Genomic DNA, 21329 nt, shown 5'->3' with positions numbered 1-21329 from the left:
TAAGAGAGATTTTTCACATTTATTAGAAACTAGCCAAATAATAATAAGTATATTTTGAACAATACATGTAAATAGTATGCAATGTCTTTTGTTCTTCTAGAATAATAAAGGGAAACCTCTGGATGGGGGTTGGTCTAAGGGTCTGTGCCTGCAGCAGTATGGACCGCTGTCCTCAGGACATAGATCCCCAGGCCCAAAGGAGCAGGGGGTCTGTCCCAGGGCATGCAGACTGCTCGGGATGCATGGAACGCAGAGGCAAAGGGGAGAGCGCGGGCAGGCTGAGACACACCGAGGAGGTCTTCTGAAAAAACCACATGATGCATTAATAGAAAATCCGTCACCCAGAACCTGCACGTCCTTAAAGTCAGGACACCACCTGGTTTCTTAGAGACCCTTGGCCCTGTGCCTAAGGAATACTCTCACAGCAGGCCAAGAAGCTGAGTCTTGCTAAGGGGCCACCCTGTGGTGTCCTCCTTTGATCTCGTGATGCTCTCTGCTGCCTTGAACTCTTGCTTGACAAGAGCAAGTGAAGGGAGAGGGAAAATGTTCCCTACCCCTCCTTCCTCCCCATCCTCTCAGTGGTGGGGGAAAGGCCAGGAAGTTGGAGTAGACTAAAGCACAACTCAGAAATGTTAGGAAAATCTCAGTAGCTTGAAGGAGAGTCACTGCCTCTGGGCGGTCCAGCTCTCGGCCTCCCTCGTGCCTCCCTAGGTCAGCCTAGGGCGTCAGACAGTATTGTGCCTACACACTTGACCCAGGCAGCGTGAGAACCAGTGTTTTCTCAGGCTCACGCCTTGGGGAAATCATCTGGCTAGCACGTTAATATGATAGATGAACAATCTCTCAGTGTTGGTTTCCAGTCTGGAATGAACCCGCTAAATCTCAGGAAGCCCCTGGGGCAGAGGGTGGAGAAGGAAGTGGAGCTGGAGAGAAAATATGAGTCTTTTTATATTAATCTATGCGTAGGCTCTTGTTTTTTGAAACCCGCCTCTCAAATGGAAGTGTGTATAGTGGTCATATTGGCTCTTTTAAGCAGCCAGGTATATTGATGGCACTCAGTTTCTTCTCAACACTTAATATTCAACCAATTCCTATGTAATAATTTTAGGACTCCCTTTACGGTTTATGGTAAAATAAATATGAGCTATAGACTGACGCCAGGCCTATATCCTATGCAGGGTAGCATCCATGCTCCAGAAATGCTCAAAATTATAATGTGTAAGACTTTAAGGGGATTAAGAATGTTTTTTGAATGAAAAACAACAATGGATCATTGTATTAGAGATCGTCCAATTCCTAAAGGACTAAAGAGCATAGATCCCCAATAGGAATTAGTGAGTGCAAAAGGCTTAATTTTCAAGCTTGGTTCCAAGAAGTGCCTAGATTTAGACAGGACTTCCTAGACTTACCTGAGCTTCCCTAGCAAGCACAGCAGAATATAACAATTTCACAAACAGTGGCTGCTTTCCTAAGATTTGTGGAACTTACTGTCCTGACTGACCTTAATATAAGTACATTTTGGTGATATTTCAACATTTTTGTTTCTGACTGCAAAATGTGGAAAAAGAATGATCACCTGACATGTAGTCAAATATTTCTTTAAAAAAGGGCTTAGTTTGCATTTGGTTGTCAGGCAGCATGGAGAATGTGAGACTGCTTTTTTCCCAATAAGACTGCTCATTCCTACAGGAAACGACCTCGTTCTTGATGGCCGCTGCTAATTTATGGTGAGAAGCCAGGTTCCTGGCCAATACCACATGGACATCCAATCAACTTACCCAGGGACAAGTCCACTCAAGAGCATCATTTAGAAGAGGGGAAAAGCATTGGGGTTATTTGTTGTTGGAGTGTATGGTTAAGAAAATCTAGTGATAAGCACTTTGTGAGTATCGCTGGTAGTGTGCAAATCACCAAACACATACATACAAAATGTTGGTTACCTTTTTAGCAAAAAGCAAAAAAGTAAAATTTTAAAAATATATTTTATTGATTTTTTTACAGAGAGGAAGGGAGAGGGATAGAGAGTTAGAAACATCGATGAGAGAGAAACATGGATCAGCTACCTCTTGCACCCCCCCCACTGGGGATGTGCCCGCAACCAAGGTACATGCCCTTGACCAGAATCGAACCTGGGACCCTTCAGTCTGCAGGCCGACGCTCTATCCACTGAGCCAAACCGGTCAGGGAAAAAAAGTAAATTTTATTTACCTGAGAAATATCCAAGATAATGGATGAATAATCATGAAGTATTCTCAAAGTATAAGACCAGAGAAGGAGGAGGAGGAAGAGGAGGAGGGGGGGGGGGAGAAGAAGAAACCATTGCAAACAACTTACGTAATTCTTCTGGTAAATTGCTTATTTTCAGAGTTCCTCTGGCTGGAGGGTTACTAGGGGGTCTAGGGACAGCAGCTGGAGACGGAGCCTGGGGACCCTGTGGTCTCAACTCGGCAGGACACTCCAAGGACTCCTCAGGAGCTCCAGCTCGTTTCGGTGGCTGGTTATAAGGCTGGTCCCTGGACAGGAATACATGTACAACAATAAAATTTTCATTTTCAACAAAGGCGCATCTTGAGGAACAGGAAGGCTTTAAGAACTGTGGGAAGATACCAATAAGCTATCTTTCTCCTCTGCTTCCATTTCTTTTCTGAGCCAGAGGGACAAGGGTTGCTCATGGAGTTTCGGTCAATAAGTTATAGGGCAGGTTGCCATATGTAAGGGCCTGTGTAGGAGTCGCATGAGGGAAGCAGAATTTGATTTCTCAATTCAAGGACTGTCTAATTGGGAAGATGAGTCTCATGCACAGGCTCATGAGGTCAACAATAAAACAACATTATGGGTGGTGCAAGGTTGGTGTTATAGGCATTCTGATAAAAAGTACTTTTAGCTCATGATATATAACATCTGATTACGTATCAAAAAGTAGAAAAGGCCCTGTAGCTTTAAAAGTACTAATGTTGTTAATATAGGGATGAAAATCTGATACTGAAGATCCTTTCAGAGAGTTTCTACCACTTGGTTTTGTTGCTGTGTTTTGGTTGCCAATATTCCCACCAACATTCTGCTGAGAAAAACCATCAGACACACTCATGTGAGATTTGGAAGCAGAGGCAATGCAGGCCGTGCTTCTGCTACTTCTGTGGTTTGTGCTTCCCAGTGTCAAGGTCAGGACATGGGCATCCGGTTTTGGCCAGTGCAGATCTAGTAGGCACTGAAGGCATCAATAGTTGCAGTGCTGGCGGCTACCTGGTTCTGGATTGTACTGTGCTGTGTGGCCAAGAATGGAGAACTCCACAGTGATGTTCTGATTCTCTGCCTCTCTGACCCTAACACTGGAAGCAGCCTCTTTGGTGTCCTGCTCTGCGTGTTGCTCTGGGGTCATTCCTGGAAGCCCAGCCTAAAGTTTGCTCCTTCAGCCTCCAATAATGTTGTAAGCACCCAGTTCCCAAGTTAAAGCCCTTCTGCTTAAAATTGCTAGAGTTGTTTTCTGCTTTCTGTAACTGAATCCTAACTGATAAGGGGACTAAGTTTTTTCCCTTTAAAAAAGCTCTGATTTTAAAAATCGAGGTAGTGGGAACATATATGTTTCTATTTGTTTTGTGTTTGAGATTATTTTAAAATTTTGAAAGTGTTTTGTTTTGATTATAAAATCTATGTGTATATGCCATTTTTTATATGGCTTATTGCTTGTTTTCAGATTTTTACCTAAAAGAGTAAAATATGCAAGAGACTTATGCAATAGGATTTTAAAGAAAATGACACAGAATCCAAACTATATTATATTTCTAAAATATGAATATTTGAGGAAGTTATTTTTATTCATCCAGAGAAAAATTCTTATAAAATATGCCTTCATCTAATGGGAATCTAATTCCATATCCTTTTTGCATTAAATTCCTTTATGCCCAAAGTTGTTTGGTTGATATAAAAGGCAAATGCTCATTTGATAAAGAAATCTTAAGGCCTTGATAATATTAAAAAACTTCAATTTAAAAACAAAATCATGAAGAATAATGACAGAGTAAACTTTCTGTGTTAATGTTCTCTTTCAAATTATCAGGAAGAGGAGAATTAGTGTCATTACGTAGACTTATGTTCCATGACCCCAGAACAGCATTGTTAAATCTTTTTCATCTCATGGCACACATAAACTAATTACTAAAATTCTGCAGCAATCTGACAAAAAAAAAAAAGTATAATTTTGATTCATTCACACTGGACAGCTATTATTGTGTTGGCTGTTGATGTTGTTTTATTTGACAATCTAAAGGAAAAGAAGTCTGTGCCCCTGACTAAATAGTCAGGTTGTGCATGTTTTAAGAACTCTTGCGGCACGCTGGTTGAAAACCGCTGCCCTAAAATGATAAAAGAAATCCAAGGAGACCATAGCAGGCTTACATTTATGTTACAAAAACAATTACTCTGTGCTATATTTGCAATTCTTCTATAACTCTAAAATTATTTCAAAATAAATGTTTATTTTAGAAATTACTATTCTTCCCCTAATCAACACCAAATATGTTTCATAAAGATGCTTAAATTTTGTTTTCCTTAGAATTTTAGATATTTCTTCTGCCACAGGGCTTGTAGCTTTAAAAGCTACATTTTACATTTTCCTTACTACTATTATTTGAACTCCATGTAATTTTGTATTTAACAATAAGGGATCTGTCTGGAAAGAAAATCTAAAGGCTCGTGGGCTTTTGAGTGAAGGGGAAAGCAGGCATATACCTTACCTGTCATTATAAATAGGGTGGGCTTTTTTTTTCTTTCAGTAAACTTTTTAAAGATAATTACTAATTTCTGTATTTCTGATAAAATACAGAAACTGCCATCATATCTCATTTTGTTTTCAAAGCAGAACATACTTTTACTCTGAGTGGTATATAAAAGTTGTGCTGAGCAGAGCAAAATTTCATTATTCTCTAATTTTGTCATAAAGTAGGAAGCTCCATTTACATGAGTTTTTCCTATATATTTTAGATGCATAAATTAAGAGGAAAGGAGAGCTTAAAGAAGAGTCAAAAGAGAACAGCTAGGAGAAGAACAATTTGAAGGACTGGACAACTGGAATTATTTTTCTGGAAGAAATACAGGAAAGAGCTAGTAATGGCATTCAACATGTGCGACTGTTTTTCTTAGAAAAGAAAATCATCGGTTAGTTTACATTTTTATTGGGAACTAATTGAATTTAAAATTCCAAAGTAAGAAATGGGTTAAACAGGTACACAAACTAGGGATATGAAAAAGAACTTCCTAGAGGTGGAAGTAAAACTGATCATCTATTTCATGGACAAAAAGGCCAGGTGATCTGAAGGTAAAAGAAGCAAGTGTGACTTAGCATCTTAGGAGCCTTTCTTTCAAGAGAATTTTGAACAGTCATCAGTGGCTTTATGTATCTGATAAAGAGATTCTTGTCAACCAGCCTCCGCTTCCTTTTGACCTGAAAAGTCTGTGTGGAGCGTTCCACTGTGTGGCTTGGCCACTAACCTGGGTAGTAAACCAACAGAGTTTTATACCCTTGATTGCATTGACAGCATGCTTTTTCATTTTAAAACTATCTGCAAGTTGGTTCCGTAATACTCACTGATATCTCAGGAGCCCTGGGGAGGAATGGTCTCTTTGTGCGGGTCTCTCTTCTTGGTCCCAGGGGCTGGGATAATTCAGAATGATCTTCTGCACAGGGTGGGGGCCTCCGGGTAGGGGCTGCCCAGGGAGAGCCGGTTGGATCACTTGCTGGTAGGCTGCTCGAGGGTAGTCCTGGCCATCTGTAGGAGAAGACAGCCAAGAGAACAGGGAAGACTGACTTGAGCCCCTTCATGTGAAACGAGAGGTAAGCTCAGTGCAAATTTTTTGTCTCGATACCAACTGAGGGTTCCAGATATCAGTTACCACCTCTGTAATGTTTGTCATATTTCTGTACAATCATTTACTTCATAGTTTTCATTAAATTGAGTCACTGTGGTTTTGTTTTCCAAAATAAAAGCATCTGTGAAATCATGAGTCTGGTGCTCTAGTTGGAAAATGCAAAGCGCCACCCAGGCCCCCATTTTAATAAGTTACTTAGGATAATCCAACCATGAAAAACCTCCCCCCATCACCATTCCTACCACAATTCCCCAACTTTCTAGAACCCTCAGCCAGGAGAAATTGTCCCCATAATAGATAAAGAATCACTATTCTTTCTTTTTCTTTCCCCAAGTGGACACACACTCACACACACACACACACACACACACACACACACACACCCCACTTTCTCTTACCAAGAAATAAATGAATGAAAACTTGGCTCATACCTCTGGGAAGCAGCCAACCAGTTGGCAATACCACCCAACTTTCTTGGTCGTTTCGTGCTCAAGCCTACGTGCACTTGAGGCCAGGGCGGTTAGAAGAGAGCAGGGCTCAGCTCAGCAGGGCTGGCAGTGACTTATGTGAACGTGTAACCTAGGAGAAAGTTGGTCCCAGCCAAGCCTAGGAGCAGCAGGTCTCAAGGGAGAAGGCAGCCTGTCCAGGTGGGAGAAGAGCACGGAAGGCCAGAAGAGGGATGCAGGGGACCCAGGACAGGGGAGAGAGGAAAGCTCCGAGGGAACGGCCCAGGCTCAAGTGTGGGAAATCTGAGAGGTGAGGATGTGCCTTAGGGGTGGGCCCAGCCTCTGAGGGAACTGGAGAGAGCTAAGTGGGTAACCCTGCAAAATTAACCGTGAACGCCTCCTGTGAGCCAAGCATTGCCACCTCTGCCCTCGTAAGAAGTTGGATATCTAGGAGGCATAGCTAGTTAGGGCAAGAAAGAACCTGTTTCTCAGAATATATGAATATATATCTTTATTCATTTTCTGATAATAAAAGTAATAATCGAGTTTTCCCACTGTAGGTAGGATACATGCAGGGGTGTAAAGTGAAATCAAATTTGCAAGCAAGCAATAAAGTAACAGACAAGGTAGGTTGGAACCAGAATGTAAGGGGTGAGAATGTGGCTAATGATTGAATTCTTAGTTCAGTAGGTAGTCAGAAGCCATTCAAGTTTCCAGGGGAACATTCAGGGGAATAATGTGCTCAAATACGGAAAAGAAGACAAACAACGTGTGTGTTCACTAGTGTGGCTACCTTCAGGGCTCCGCTGTCTGGATGCAAGAAACTTGCCTGTGTGGCCCTGGAAGTGTGCCCAAGCCAGTCACTCGTCATCAGATTCCCTGGATTCAATCTACTGTATTGTCTGCTTTGACCTGCGACACTAGCAGGTCCTTCCTGTCATGTATCCCTCTGGCAAAAGTGACTATTCTTCTCCAACCCAGGTTGTCTCCTGGCCCTGGCTGTAACCTTTGCCCTACAATTGTTTAGGACTGGTCATGACATTAGGGGCTTAAGAAAGAGGAAGAGGGTTAAAGGGTCTACCCCAGCCTCCAGCTGATAAAGGAGACCATGATTTGAGGGCATCTCTAAGAACGGGGAGATGGGACTACAGAGACCCCTGTGTTCTAGGACAAGATACACTATGCAGGTTTTGCTTTTGCAGCTTCCCTGGGGCAGGTCAGATATATTCCAGGGGTCCAGGTGGCCAGTTGGAGTTTTAGGCCAGCAGGGAGGTCACGACTGCTGCCCCTTTCCCCAGCTAGAAAAAGCACCCCTGCCAGCAGGCCACCAGGCAGAAGCCAGCCCTGCTTGTAGATGAATCTGGCACGAATGGACCATTTACAAAACCAGCTGTAGGCATAACCAGGCTGTCCAGAGATCCCACTGCACTTAAAATCCACCCTGCACAATCCGATCCCCGTCCTTCTTGGCCGTCTCTCCTATGCTGCTCTCACACGCTCACCAAGCCCCAACTACCACCGTGGCCATCTTTCATCCTGAACACCCCAACCTTGTCCCCACCTTTGGGCCCTTGAGTTGGCATCCTCTCTGCCCAGAATGTTTTTGCCTTATATCTTTACGGATCAACTTCTTGTCATTCAGGGCTCAGAGGCTCAGATATCACCCCTTCACCCAGCTGCCCTACCCCCACCCATTTTACTTTCTCCATAGCACTTAGCATGTACGTAAGCATGATTGTTGTCAACTTCTTATCTGCCTTCCCTCCTAGAATCCTGTGAAAGCATGGACTGTGTCTGTTTGCCATCATGTCTCCAAGCACAGTGCAGGCACCAAGGGATGCTCAATAAATGAATGAAGACTGAGCAGTTACAAAGCCAACTCCACACACACACACACACACACACACACACACACACACACACATTCACTCACTAAAAGAAGCCATCCACACTCTGCCTGCTAGGTCTTGGGTAATCTAGATCAGCGGTCGCCAACCGGTGGTCTGCGGACCACTGGTGGTCCATGAGGTCCGAAAGGTTGGTGACCACTGATCTATTTCACTCTCATTAGCTGTCTTTTTTTTTTTTTTTTTTTTTAGTGTCTCTCTCTGAAAGTAGGAAGAAGAAAGACAAGATAAAAGAAGAAAAATTGCCAGGCTGGCGTGGATCAGTGGTTGAGCGTTGACCTATGAACCAGGAGGTCACGGTTTGATTCCTTAGTCAGGGCACATGCCCGGGTTGTGGGCTCGATCCCCAGTGTGGGGTGTGCAGGAGGCAGCCGATCAATGATTCTCTCTCATCATTGATGTTTCTATTTCTCTCTTCCTCTCCCTTCCTCTCTGAAGTCAATAAAAACATTAAAAAGAAAAAGAAGAGAAACTTTGTTGGTGGGCTTGAACATTTTTAATATTTGAAATAATGTTTGCTTCCAATATCCATTAATAAGTGGCTAATGATGTTTTATTTGCTTTAAAAGGACTACCCAGCTCTAATCATAGGGCTTGTTTCTTTTCCAGAAGGCGGATGTTAGTGCTGTTAATCAAAAGCCTTTGAATCCAGGTCATATGATCTCTAACAGATTATTTCCCGCACAACACGTTTTTGTCTCATAGCAACAAATCTTATCATTAAAATCACCAAGGCATGTGGGCTAAGTGTTTGATTAGCTGTAACTTTCATTTCTGAAATGGCCACCTACAGTAAAAACTTAAACTGGTTTATGTGAGCAGACAAAATGATCCACCTCATCTAGTTTTTAAATTAGGGTACTGACAGAACAGTCCTTCATGCTGTCCTTTGATTATTTAAAACAAAGAAATACTGAATATCAGAGAGGACAGCAAATACAAGCTTTCCCTCTTGTAAGTGGAATTTGGTTTTGTCTGGCATTTGGCTGGTTGTGTAGGAAAGTTGCTAAATAAAAACTATGCTTAGTAGATAGATGAATATCTTTCATTGCTCAAATTTTGATAATATTGTTTTACTATTTTGACGGAGGCTTACTAGTTGAGGTGGGTACCATGTATATAACAACGGCTAACATTTATTGAGTACTTGATACATGCCAAGCACTGTTCTAAGTTCTTTGTTCAGGATTACAGAGTTCAATTTTCTGTTTTCCTAATGAAGTTTAACTTAGAATCAAATCCAAATTCCTTACGATGGCCCTTGCATCCATCATTGTCTAGCATATCAAGCCTCTCCCTGCTCACGCCGCTGCAGCCCTGCTTTTGGTACCTTAACAGCTCCTACTTCCTTGACCTTCTCATCCTTTAGGTTTCAACTCAAATGTGCCCTTCTCAAAAAAAAAAATTCTCCTCTGGCCACCCTGTCTATTAATGTCTCTTCTAACACCTGGTTATTTCCTTCATAGCACTTACACTTATTTTATTTGCTGATTTCTATTTATCTACCCAGTAGACTGTGGAAGACAAGCCCATGTGTTGTAGTTACCCATGTACACTCAGTGCCTAGCGGTGTACTTGGCAAATATTCGTTGAATAAATAAGTGAATGGACAAGTTCTGATTCCAAATCCCAAGGACCTCCCTCCATTCCGCCCCTCTCCCATGAGACAATTAGAGATGGCCTTGTTAAGGCTTGATATCACAGGGGCTCTCTCATGCTGAGGTCTTGCTCCTTTCCCCAGGAATTAGGGAGCAGGTTTCTTATTGTTCATTCAACAAGTATTTATTGATCTTCTATGGCTAGACACTCGGTGAGCACAGATAAATGGGATACGGTTCCCTTAAGTAGCTCAAACTAAGTAGAGCGAGAAAGAAAATCTGTGTGTCTGTAGGTGTCTGTTTTGAAACACAAACCCACACTTGTTAGTGTGTGAGGAGAGGCGTGCAAGTCGGCAGCCACCTACATGGTAGACTTAAGAATAACTGCCCCAAAATATCTCCCCCACTAACTTGCCCCCCCCTCCCCCGTCTAAAATTTCACCAAGAGAGTTTATTCTGTGGGAGATGAAGACTAGAAGGTGGTGGGTGGTGTGACAGACAAATGATTTGTTAGCATGGCAACGCCTCGATTCTGAGGCAGTCTTAATCACAACACACGCTACAAATCCTACAATCATAAACGGGTGCCCAGAATGGTGGGTTATTTGTCCATCTTATGACCCTCTTGGTCTGAGTACACACGGTCTTCACGTTCCTGGGTTTTTACCACTTGGAATTTTTAAGCCAAATCCTAATGAGGTTTTCCACTTATTAGACAAAGCGTTCAACATTTTTCTTCCTTATTAAGAATGGATTAGAAGAGTTTACGAGAGAGAAAGTAAAATCTGATTTTCAAGTTGTCAAAAACATCATGATATAATGCAGGTTCGCCAGGAAGCAAAAGAGCCAACATAAACGGTTACAGGAACGCTCACAGCTATGAGCAGCTGTGGCTCCTGGAGGGCAGCTCCTTTCTTGATCATTTCTTCCATCTGGCTTGTCTTTTCCTTACTTTTGTGTGTGTGTGCATTCTAACAGGCAAATAATCACTTTTTGGGGGCCCACGTGAGCAATAGTAGGCATGTGTCCACAGTCTTATCTTATTCGGTCTCCTTGGTAGGGAAAGCAAGAATTTTATAGTAAAATAAAGCCTCTTTAGATTTAATACATTCTTTTTTTCTACTTTATTTGTATTATGGGTTTCATCTGATTGCACAGTCATGATCTCTATTCTGGTGACCTTCCCTGGAAGGACTCTCAGGCCGCCATCTCCAAAGGGGGGTGGGGAGGGGTAGAGAGACAGGCTTATTTCCACTTCTCCACTTGCTTTGAAAACTTTTTTTTTATTATTATTAACATGAAAGGGGAGACCGGTAGCCATTTTTGCTTTAACTTGCAAAGGCTAAGATATGCCATTTGCGTGGCGATCATTATTTATTTATATTTTCATTAACGGAGGAGGAAGTAATGCTCTTCTAAAGCCGAGTAGAACCACGTAGCCATGGTTTCCAACTGCACAAGCATCCCTTAGGTGAACAGCTCCTTTGAAGTGGTTTTGCTGGCAATTAAGTGCAGTTACAGCCCCGACATGAAACTAAGCATTGTACACATGCTTCGAATACTTAAAATCTGTACCAGCAAAGGGGATCTGGAAGTCGAGGAGCTCTCTGCAGAGCTGTGCTGCAGGATTTTAATTGAAATAATAACAGTAACTGAGCTGCTAGTTATTCAGGGCTTACCATAACCCAGCCACTTTCCTAGTATCTTTAATACATTATCTCATTTAACACTCACAGCCACCTGGCGGGAAGCCCTGGCTATTGGGGGTCTTATAAAATATTCTGGGCTTGCATTGCCCCAAGGAAAAACCCTAAGCCCTGGGTGTCCCTGACCCTTTTCCCCATGATTCAAGGCCTATGCAGGGTGAATCAGGGTGAGCCTGTCTGTACACTCTCATTTCCCCTTACTTTTCTCTTTTCTCTCTTTTACTTATTGTTAATTATAAAAGTAATTCTTGCTATAACAAATGTAACAAAAGTACATGAAGTTGGAAGGAAAATCTCCCCCTCTCTTCGTAATTCCCTGTTCCCTTCTCCCATGATCACTGTTAACGGTTGGGGCCAGAGTTTTTAGTATGCAGTTTTTAAACACATACAGTTTTAAAAAATAACATGTATAGAATCTACACTGCATGCTTTTCCACTTAATCTTTTTTTAAAAACGTCAGAATGTGTATTTTACTCTGTAATAGGAGCCTCCTAGTCCACTGTATGTTCGACACAGATTACTTATATTCCCCTTACTGATAGGCACTTTCGTTTTTATTTTTACTCTCATGCAACAGGCTTTACTAACCATCCTTGAGCATGCCTTTTTACCTGCTTGCTCAGTGCTTCTGTAGGTTCCCACAGTGAGACTGCTGGGCCAGAGAGGAAGCACATTGAACTTTTGTTAAATCGCGGGACTGCCTTCTGGAACATTGTACCAATTACACTCCTACCAAGAGCAGGTGGGAGTGTTCCCTTCTCCAAAACCCACTAACACTGGATGGTGGTCAAAGTTTTTGAATTTTGTACGCCTAATTAGGGAAAAGGTATCTTTAACATTTTTGCACATATAAACTGTCCTTAAACTTAGCAATGGTAAGCTTGGTTTCATATGCTTATTGGCCGTTGGTATCTTTTCTATGAATTGTTCCCCTTTCCTGTCCAAATTCTCTCCTCTCTGCCTTTCATCACCTCTCTTCACTCCCAGGATCCTCGGTGTCCCCTCCCTCCCTCCCCTTCAATAGAAGGAAATAATGCAGAAAGCAAAGGGAAGGGACCTGATGAAAGAAATCAGGTCAGGAGGTACCGGAGGCTAAAAGTGTTCCCAGTCAGGAGTGTCTGTGTTTTAAAAGAGCCTGCCCAGGGTGAGCAATGCTCACCTCCAAAGACTGGATTGCTTATGGTGCCACTTTAGGCTTCATCAGGAAAAATGTTTTCAACTAGTAAGATCTTCCTGGGACCCTCATATGATAATAAATCAATGCTTTCTTTGTCTATCATCATATCCTGTTAGTAGATAAAAGCACCTGCTTGGGGCTTAGTATCCCAAATCCCTGGACGATGTATTCACACATCTACACATGCATCTAAGGAATTCGTCAGAAATGCAGATAACAACTTAACATACATAATGTTTGTCATGTCATGGCTTATTGGATAAAAAACTGGAAACTATTTAAAATGTCCAACAATGGAGAATAAAACAATTTGGTAGATCCAGCTGATGAAATACTACGCAGCAATTTAAAATGATGTTAAAAGTAGTGCACTAAATGTCATTGGAAACTAGTTTGAGTTTACATTTAATGTGTAAACAAAGAAAAAAGAAACAGAAGTAAATATGTCAAAGAACCCAGTGAGGAATTATATTTGGGTGATGGAGATACGAACTGAATTTTCGGGCATATTTTCATTTTGAGAGTGAATAAATATTACTGTCATGATCAGAAAAATGATCTTTACATGCAGATAATAAATGTTTTTTTAAAAGTAGTTTGTGGTATTATTCTCACAAAGTATTCCCTTTAAACTTGGAAATCACTGAGAAATAAATGCAACCCTGACCCTGTCAAAGTTCATTTTTCTTACTTAAGGTTCAACCCCAGCCACCACACTCATCTGATTACTGGGCACTCGAAGCAGGCAGTGGTGTCCAAGGCTCCAGGTCAGGTGACTTCCCAACATCCAACCCCCTGGGTCTCAGTTTTAGGCCTCAGAGGCTCTTCCTCCTCAAGCCCTGCTCTTTTCACATCTCCTGGCCTTATTCTGGAACTCCTGTTCACACTCACCTGCTTCTCCTGTTAAATTCCTCTACTTCCTTCCTTTAAAAACATCATTAATTGCTGTATTGTTCCATTCACTTTAGGAACCTTTACTAAGTGTACATGTATAATACATAGACTCGGATTGGTTACAGCATTTGTAATTATTTCTATGATTTATTTTAAAGCTAGGTGTCAGGCCTTTGGGCAGACTCTTCTTATATCACTTGAATTGCCTTTTGAACAGTGTTTATTTGCTAAGAAAAGTATCGTATCTCAGAGCCCCGTGCTTGATCTGTAAAGCCCTATCTTTATTTTCCAGTGGCCTCGGTGGAGATTTAATACCAAGGACTTTGATGAACCTTCCATCTCAGTCTGAGATTTTATCACTTTTAGAGATGCTTAATGCACTGATACATATTACTCACTCATTCACTTATTCAGAAATAACTTATTGAGAATCTAGGATATGCTAGTCACTGTGTTAAATGCTGGGGAATTATAGATTGAAAATACATCTTTATTGATGTGCAAAAGCTTGCATTTTGGAAAGAGAGATAGAGAGACTGGTTATTAGAGCCCTGACAGGCAGAAACGAAGGCAACAGAGAGCCTGAAGGAGAAACTGGTCTAGGGAGGTTTCCAGAGGGAACACTTGAGCAAAGTCTTAAGAGATGTACATGGTGATGGTCGTATAACTCTGTAAATAGACTACAATTCATGAACTTTACAGTATGTAAATTAGATGTGAATAAAGCTGTTAAAGAAAAAGGAGAATAGAGCTGGGTCACATGCACAAGAAGGGAAAGAACATCCTGGACAGAGCAAGGAGCACAGGCAAATACTTGGGATGTGAAACAGCTAGACAAGTCAGCGACTGCGTCCTGGGGTGTGGCTAGAAGGTAGGGTAGAGGCAGATGGCTCAGGCCTCCAAGGGGATTCAAGCAGCAGAATCACAGGAGCAATCTGATCTCCATGTAATGGCATGAATCCAGGGTCTCAGTGACATTCTGGCACCTTCTGGTTTTTTTTTTCACTAAAGGCCCTTTCTCTGCCTAATCTAAGATGGGGCGGAAGCATGAAGAGAAGGAAGACTCCGATGCCCAAGAATTAGGGCAACAAGTACCTTTTGTAGAAGTCCATTAGTCCATCTCCTGCCTCTAGGCCGGTTTCAGTTAAATTAACTACACAGAGGAATCTTTTCTGTCCTTAAAGGCACCGAGAGACGCCGGTTCCAAGCGGGACAGGTTTTGGGCTAAGATAAAGCATTCTTTCGAAGCCTCTTGCATATCCAACCACACACAGACAGCCCTCCGGGAAGCGAAATGCCCTCCCTGCATCCTGCCTGACCTGTTTGCTGATCTGCGGACACGAGGCACTGACCTGGGGCCCTCGTTACTTGGTTGCCCAGCCCAGAATGTCCAGGGGAGGGAAATCTCACTTACATGGCACCTGGAGAGCGGGACCTCCTGGACGCTGGTACTGATGGTTCCACGGAGCACGCGGGGAAAGGTGGGGAGGCGGCATCTGAGCGCACGCTGGGGGCCTCTGAGGTTCAAACGGACGATACTCCCTGGACCTGAGAGGTCTGGGGAGGTCCTGGGGGTCGCACATGGAAGTGAGGGGCAGGGGCCTTTCCAGCTGCCTGATGCCCAGGACGTCCTGGGGCTGGGAATTGTACCCCGTGTCTATGGTAGGCAGGTCTGGGGCCGCTCGGTGCCTGTGGGCCTGGGGCCGTTGCACCATCTCCTGGCTGCTGCTTGAGGCGTCTGCTAAGGCATTTTGTACATTTGGGTCCGATCTGCCTGAGCCATGGCCAGTGTCAGGAGAAGCTGCTGAGAGCGCAGACCCCAGCCACGGATGACGCTTTTCCCTAAATGAAAACGGGGGCTCTGGGGAGAAGGCACCAACCACAGCCTCGGGCTGCGGCTCGCCGGCCGCAGAGGAGTCCGAGGGCAGATCTTTGCCCGGGTCCGGATGTCTCCTCCAGAAGCTGTCTTCACTCTCCTCCAGGACTTTGGCGCGCAGGCAGGTGATCTGCCGGGACACAGGCCCCTGGTGGTTTACAAGATGCAGGCGAGGGGGAGCCTGAGAAAAGTCTTCCGAGGAATGGTGAGGGGTTTGGGGCGCAGGCGAGCCGTTGGGTGCCATGTTCCTTACGTCTGGAGCAAAGGGGTCTGATCCCTCTTGCAGGGAATATTCTGGGATGGGGTTCAGTAGCGGACTCGGGTATGGTTCTGATTCATCAACCTCCACAGGGATGCTTCGGCTCATGGTAGTTTCTGAAACGAGAGAGAACATGCCGCAGCCTAAGGAGCCGGATCCCTTTTTGGAGTGCCTACTTCACGGCCTGAAGGGACCTCGCCGAGGGGATGGTTTGGATTAACAGGAGTGTGGCACCAACTGTGCTGGCAGAGCCCCAGTCACACAGAGCTGTTTACTGACCCTGCAGGCAAAGGCACTCGTACTTATTAGGATATTTTTATCTGGAAGGCGATTCAACGCATGTGACTGGGCCGTCGTGTGGCAGACAGCGCCAGGGGAAGACACAGATGAACGTCAAAGGCCAAGGATGGAGGAAGGGAACTGAATCCTGGTGCGGCCGCTTCGTGTGCACTCGCGGGTGTTTGAAACGTGTGGAGGGAACACCAGGCGCTGCTACCCTGTGGTCTTTGAGGATGGAACTAAGCTGAGAAGAGATGTGAGAGGGAGAGTTTTTATTGCCTAACAATAAAAAAAAATAATAATAATTTAAAAAGCCTGTGTTTAAAAGCACTGACAGAAAGGTCATAGTGACATTTTCCACTTCGGCTGTTTAGCGGATTTACTTTCCTCGGGCCCTGTGCCTGCCTGGAAGCCAGCGGACCACCCGGGCTGTGCCGGGCAGGCCAGAGTTGGCTAAACTAGCCTTCAGCCCTCGGGCCATGCAGCCAGCTCTTCATCAACATTACGGAAGGAGAAAGACAATTAGCCCTCCCTTACTGGCTGAGATGCCCCCCCCCCCCCCCCCCCCGTGCCTAGGCTGCAGGGGAAGGGAGGCGGCGGGGGGGGGGGGGGGGGGGGGGGAGTGACAGGAGGTCTGTAGGTGGCTCCAGAGCAGGTGTAGTGGGAGGGAAGGAGAGAGAAAAACAACAAATCTCAGCGGTTTGCTCTGCTCGATGCAGGCCTTGCACAGGGGGACTTCGAACACCATGCAGGGAAAGGGGCGGAGCCGGCAGGGGTGGGCTTTGGAATTCCTATTTTGAATCCGTGTATCATTTCAACTGCAAACATTTACCGAGGGCTCACCGTGCCTAAAGCCACGATGTACACCAACTATTGTTCTAAGACAAAATTTGAAAAATATGAATCTGCCTTCTCCAGAGCCCTGTATCCAACCCCATGGCAACAAGACAGCACGCGCTTTAAAATGCTCCCCCTCGGAGCAGAGGTGGCCCAGCACCTTCCTCCCACATGGGTCTTCCCTGCCTATAGGAAGCCGCCTCAGCCGGCTTCTCCACCGAGTGCCAGATGCACGCTAGCACTTCTCCGTACCCGCACTTGGTAACAAACGTACCCATCTGCTGCCAACCACCTCTGACCTGTTTCCCGGCACAGCCGAAAACGTCCGCCTCTCATTCCGGGCCGGCCCTCCCTCCTGCCTCGGTTTCCACTTTCCTACTGTCCCCTTTCCAGGCTGCTCCCTAGGCTGTGTGTGCCCCTGCCCCCTGGGCTCTGCAGAAAAGAGACCTCATCGCCCACATTGATTAGGAACCCACCCAAAGCACACACATTGCAGCTGGTTTTCCTTTCTTTCTCACAATTTTCCTACAGCTGTGAAACTGGAGATGCCATCCAACGTGCTCTTCGGCGGGTCAGGAAGCACAAGCATTTTCTGAAGGGCTGGCCGAGTGCTGTGTAACCTCTGCTGGCATCTGTGGGCGCACAGCCGGATGGGAGGGCACAGAGGCATCGAGCGAGCCAACCAGCAAGAGGACAGGATTCTGGCAGCCCTTTCTTGCTACTCGGTTCTCTCTCATCACCCACACTTCAGGTACCACTGTGGATGACCTCCCTGGGTTTTCAAGTGTGAAAACCTTACAAGTGCTTCCCTAAACAACAACAAAAGCTGCAAATTCTGCTCTTCGAGCTGAGGAGCTGCTGGGGAGTTGGAGGGAGCCAATAAAAAAGGTGACGAGTGCCGACATCTCACAGAACTGGAAATCTGAGGCCCGGCTTACGGTGGGGATTCTACAGTTAAAACTGGTCTGAAATGAACAAAGGGCCCCTCGGACGGGGGGTAATCACCTGGCATGGTAATGAGCAGCCGCCCAGTAAAACTATGGGATTAACAACCCTTAAAAAAAAAAAAAAAAGGACCCTGATGTTTTAAACATATCCCTATCAAATATCCAAACAGCAAATAATTAGTGAAACCTGCTATGTGTCCAACTCTATGCTGGGTGTCCTCCTTAGGCATACACTTAATTAATTTTTTTTTTTTTTACAATAGGTAATGCCTATTCAAGAGTACAAATGGGTATGGAGCAAAAGAGACTCAAAATTATTTCTAGAGACGTATAAAACATTTCCCTACCTTCAAGTTGCTTGTGATCCAGACCAAGAGACAAAACGAATAACAGGAAACCAAAGGCCCTACCCCAGGGCCTTTGCGCTTGTTCCTGCTTCTCAGAACACTCTCCCCCCACCTATCTGCATGGCCTTCCTTCTCTCCCCTCAGGCCTTTCCTCGCTGTCACTCTCCGTGAGGCCTCCCTGGTTGTCCTCTCTAAATTTTTCACACGCCCCTTTCACTCTCCTCCCTGCTGTACTGTCCTCTCTAGCAGTTATCCTCATCGTATATACTACAAGGTGTGTATTATAAATACAAGTGTCTAATACATTCTTTGTTTGTCACCCCCCCACCAAAACTCAAAGTGCACACTTTAAAAGTGTGATTTTTGACTGCTCTATTCACAGCTATATTCTCAGTACCTAGAACTGCACCTGGCACACAGTAGGTGCTCAATAAATATTTGTTGAGTGAATCAATGATTGATGCCCATTTTGAAGAGGTGACAGACCCATGTAGCTGGCAGCATCAGGAACAGCGAGAATGTCAGGCTCCATGAGAGGCAGCAGGGGGTATTGGGTGGACCAAGTCCTCAGGGCTTGTTAAATTATACCACATGGGTATCCTTCCCGCTTCCTCGCTTTCCTTCTCTCTACTATTTTATTAAGTGCCCACTCAGTGTCAGGCCCCAAGGTGGGCCTGGGCCATGCCTAAGAGGTCCCACCCACGGGCAGAGCTGATCACAATAGCTCTTACGGAATAAAGGTGACCCCACCACCCAGTGTGGCAGGAATATGTGACCGCAAGGCAGCTGGTCTAGTCATGTCTCCTCAGAGCTTCGCCCAGAACAGCAGAGGGTGGGGCAGGCCTGCACCTACCAGGTGGGTGCCTCGCAGCCCTGGACCCTCCTGAGGGTGCCACAGAGAACAATTACACAAAAATGCCACATCAGAGGACCCTGGTGGAGTAACGGGTTGTGTTGTGGTTCCAGCTCTTGGCAGTTTTATTTGTTGGTCTTTAATGTCAATATTGTAAAAAGACTACATAGTAAAAAAAAAGTCCCTCAGTACATCACCACTTCTAACCATTTCCATTTTCCCGTTTCATTCCAGGACTTCTCCATGTGATGTCCACATGGTGGTAACCGTGCAAGGCCTGTGCTCCAGTCCCCGGCTAACAAGGGTGACACTTGGATTACAGGGGGGAGCCCCTGTCTTCTAGCTAGGACCTAGAAGAAGGCTCTGACCCTGAGGGGGACAGGAGACCTGCCAGCCAGGACCCCGTGAGCCCCCATGCTGGCATCACCCCGACAGGAATGCGGAGCTCCGAAGCCTGGGAGACGCTGAGCCTGTCGGGCCTGGAGACACGCTTGCCTCACCACGGCAAATCCCTGCGGGAAGGGAGAGGCTGGAGGTGGGCGGGAGCCCGAGGGGGCTTCCAGCTCAGATCCTCTTTCTGAGCACAGCACAGGGGCCCCGGCCACACCCCCAGATGCTGAGATGGGGCCGGGGCTCCTGTGTATTTCTGTTTGAGTCCCACTGGGAAGAAGGTTCTTTCATACTTTGCCAAGGGGAGTGTAACCTGTACAATTTGGCAGTAACCAGCTGCCCTTTGACCTAGTAATTTCGCTTCTAAGAATTTCCTCTCCGGTGATATGTGAAATGAAGTCCTGTGAAATGAAGCGGCCGTGAGGATAGGCGATGCAGCAGTGTGTAGAGCAGCGAAGAGTAGAAACAAGCCACATGCCCAAAAAGGGTCTGATGTTTTAAACTGTGGTCCAGCTGTACAATGAACACTGTGTCTTTTCAAAAAGACTGAGAAAGTGCTGTGTGAACTGGTGTGGAACTGTCTCCAAGATTTACTGTGAAGTTAAAAAAGCGAAGAGCTGGAGGCAGAGGATGCTCCCCTTTGTACCCTCTGAGCTGTATGTGCGCACACCACCCCGTCAGAAACCCGCACAGCGGTCGCCTCTGAACAGGACCTGGATGACTGGGAACAGGGGCCGGAGGGGGTCTTGCTTTTCAGAGCATTTTATACCTTTTAAATTTTGTACCAAGTGTCTATGCATCTACTTAAAGGATTAAAAAAGAGAGAGAGAAAAAAAAGAAGCTCTACTAGTGATTCTGATGTTCACAAAGATTAGAACGGGTGGGAATGAGGCCCTGCTGAGACCACCCAGGAGAGGGAGAGCATGTCCCGGGTGGGAATGGGGTGGGCACAAGCTAGGAATGCAGGCCAATCCCAAGTACACACAACTAGGCTGAAACAGTGTGTGGCCAGTCTGGTTCTGACTCTCTCTGAGCTGACCCGAGAGACACTATTTTCCTTCTCTGGAACCCACTGCTCTTTGGGCTGTGAACTGTGGTTCTAGCTCTTGGATTCTGACCCCACCTTTCTGCAAATCCCTCTGCCCGTTTTCTCTGCCCAGGTATCTCTCTGTGGCTTCCTTTCGGCCTCTGGCCTGGGACCTTCCTCTTAGCTCCTCTACTCTGCCCTGGATTTGCAGATAAGATCTTACCCCAGATGGCAGCCGATTTAACATCCCATGTGACAATGCTCCCTGGTGTCCCTGTCATAGAATTTTCCATTCCCTCCCTTCCTCCCTCCCTCCCTCCCTCTCCCATTCTCTCAAACCCCCTGAGCTGCCTCCAACTCTTTGCTGATGTCTGCTCCCAGCACCCGTTTTCTCCTTCAGGACACCCTGACTTAAATTATATTCATTTCTTGAAACGGAGCCTCTTAGTCTTCACAACACGACCTTTCTGATCTCACAGTTCATCGAAAAGCTTCTTTCCTCGCATCCTCCCCACCCCCTTTCTGCATGCCCACCAGTCCCCGCTTGGCCCGTGTGGGAAACAAGCCGTGCACATTCACAGTTAACCGTGCCTGCTGTCTTCCAGATGGGCTTGCCCTGAGTCAACACATGGTTCTAGAATGTGGGGAAATATGTGTATTTCAGCGCACAGGCCCCAGAGTCAACCCCCCTAGGTTTAAACTATTTCTCTGCCAGCTGCATGGTTAGACGTGTGAACTTGAGAAAATTACTTAACTTCTCTGGGCCTCATTTTTCTCCTCTGTCAAATGGGGAAACTAGCAACACCTGCTCCCTAGGCGTCTGTGAGGTTAGAAGATGTAAATAAAGTGCTGACTGCAGGGCCTGGACCATATCAAGCTCTCAAAAAATAAAAAGTTATTTTGTTATTATTTTTACAACA

At 45.3% G+C, this 21329-nt stretch overlaps 1 protein-coding gene and 1 long non-coding RNA gene across 4 annotated transcripts in view; one reads left to right on the top strand and one right to left on the bottom strand.

Annotated features, from left to right (window-relative positions):
• TRAF3IP2 (TRAF3 interacting protein 2) overlaps nt 1–16489 on the bottom strand; it is a 28012-nt gene extending 11523 nt beyond the window's left edge. The window contains exons 1-3 of one of the 2 annotated variants that reach the window (XM_079779725.1): nt 15005–16489; nt 5585–5803; nt 2335–2513 (exon numbers count right to left, since the gene is read on the bottom strand). In XM_079779725.1, coding sequence (XP_079635851.1) covers nt 2335–2513; nt 5585–5803; nt 15005–15864 — 1258 coding nt within the window. In that variant the 5' untranslated portion in view covers nt 15865–16489. The remainder of the gene's footprint in view (nt 1–2334; nt 2514–5584; nt 5804–15004) is intronic. The other variant, XM_079779724.1, reaches the window with a different exon arrangement.
• Nucleotides 1–20621, top strand: part of LOC307104700 — a 94730-nt gene extending 74109 nt beyond the window's left edge. For both annotated transcript variants that reach the window (XR_013813925.1, XR_013813926.1), the window contains one exon: nt 19227–20621. This is a non-coding gene — a long non-coding RNA (uncharacterized lncRNA). The remainder of the gene's footprint in view (nt 1–19226) is intronic.
• The last annotated feature ends 708 nt before the right edge of the window (nt 20622–21329 follow it).

The sequence above is a fragment of the Cnephaeus nilssonii genome, assembly GCF_951640355.1.
Source record: "Cnephaeus nilssonii genome assembly, chromosome: 9".
NCBI classification, from domain to species: domain Eukaryota; kingdom Metazoa; phylum Chordata; class Mammalia; order Chiroptera; family Vespertilionidae; genus Cnephaeus; species Cnephaeus nilssonii.
This window is presented reverse-complemented; position numbering and strand designations above follow the sequence as displayed.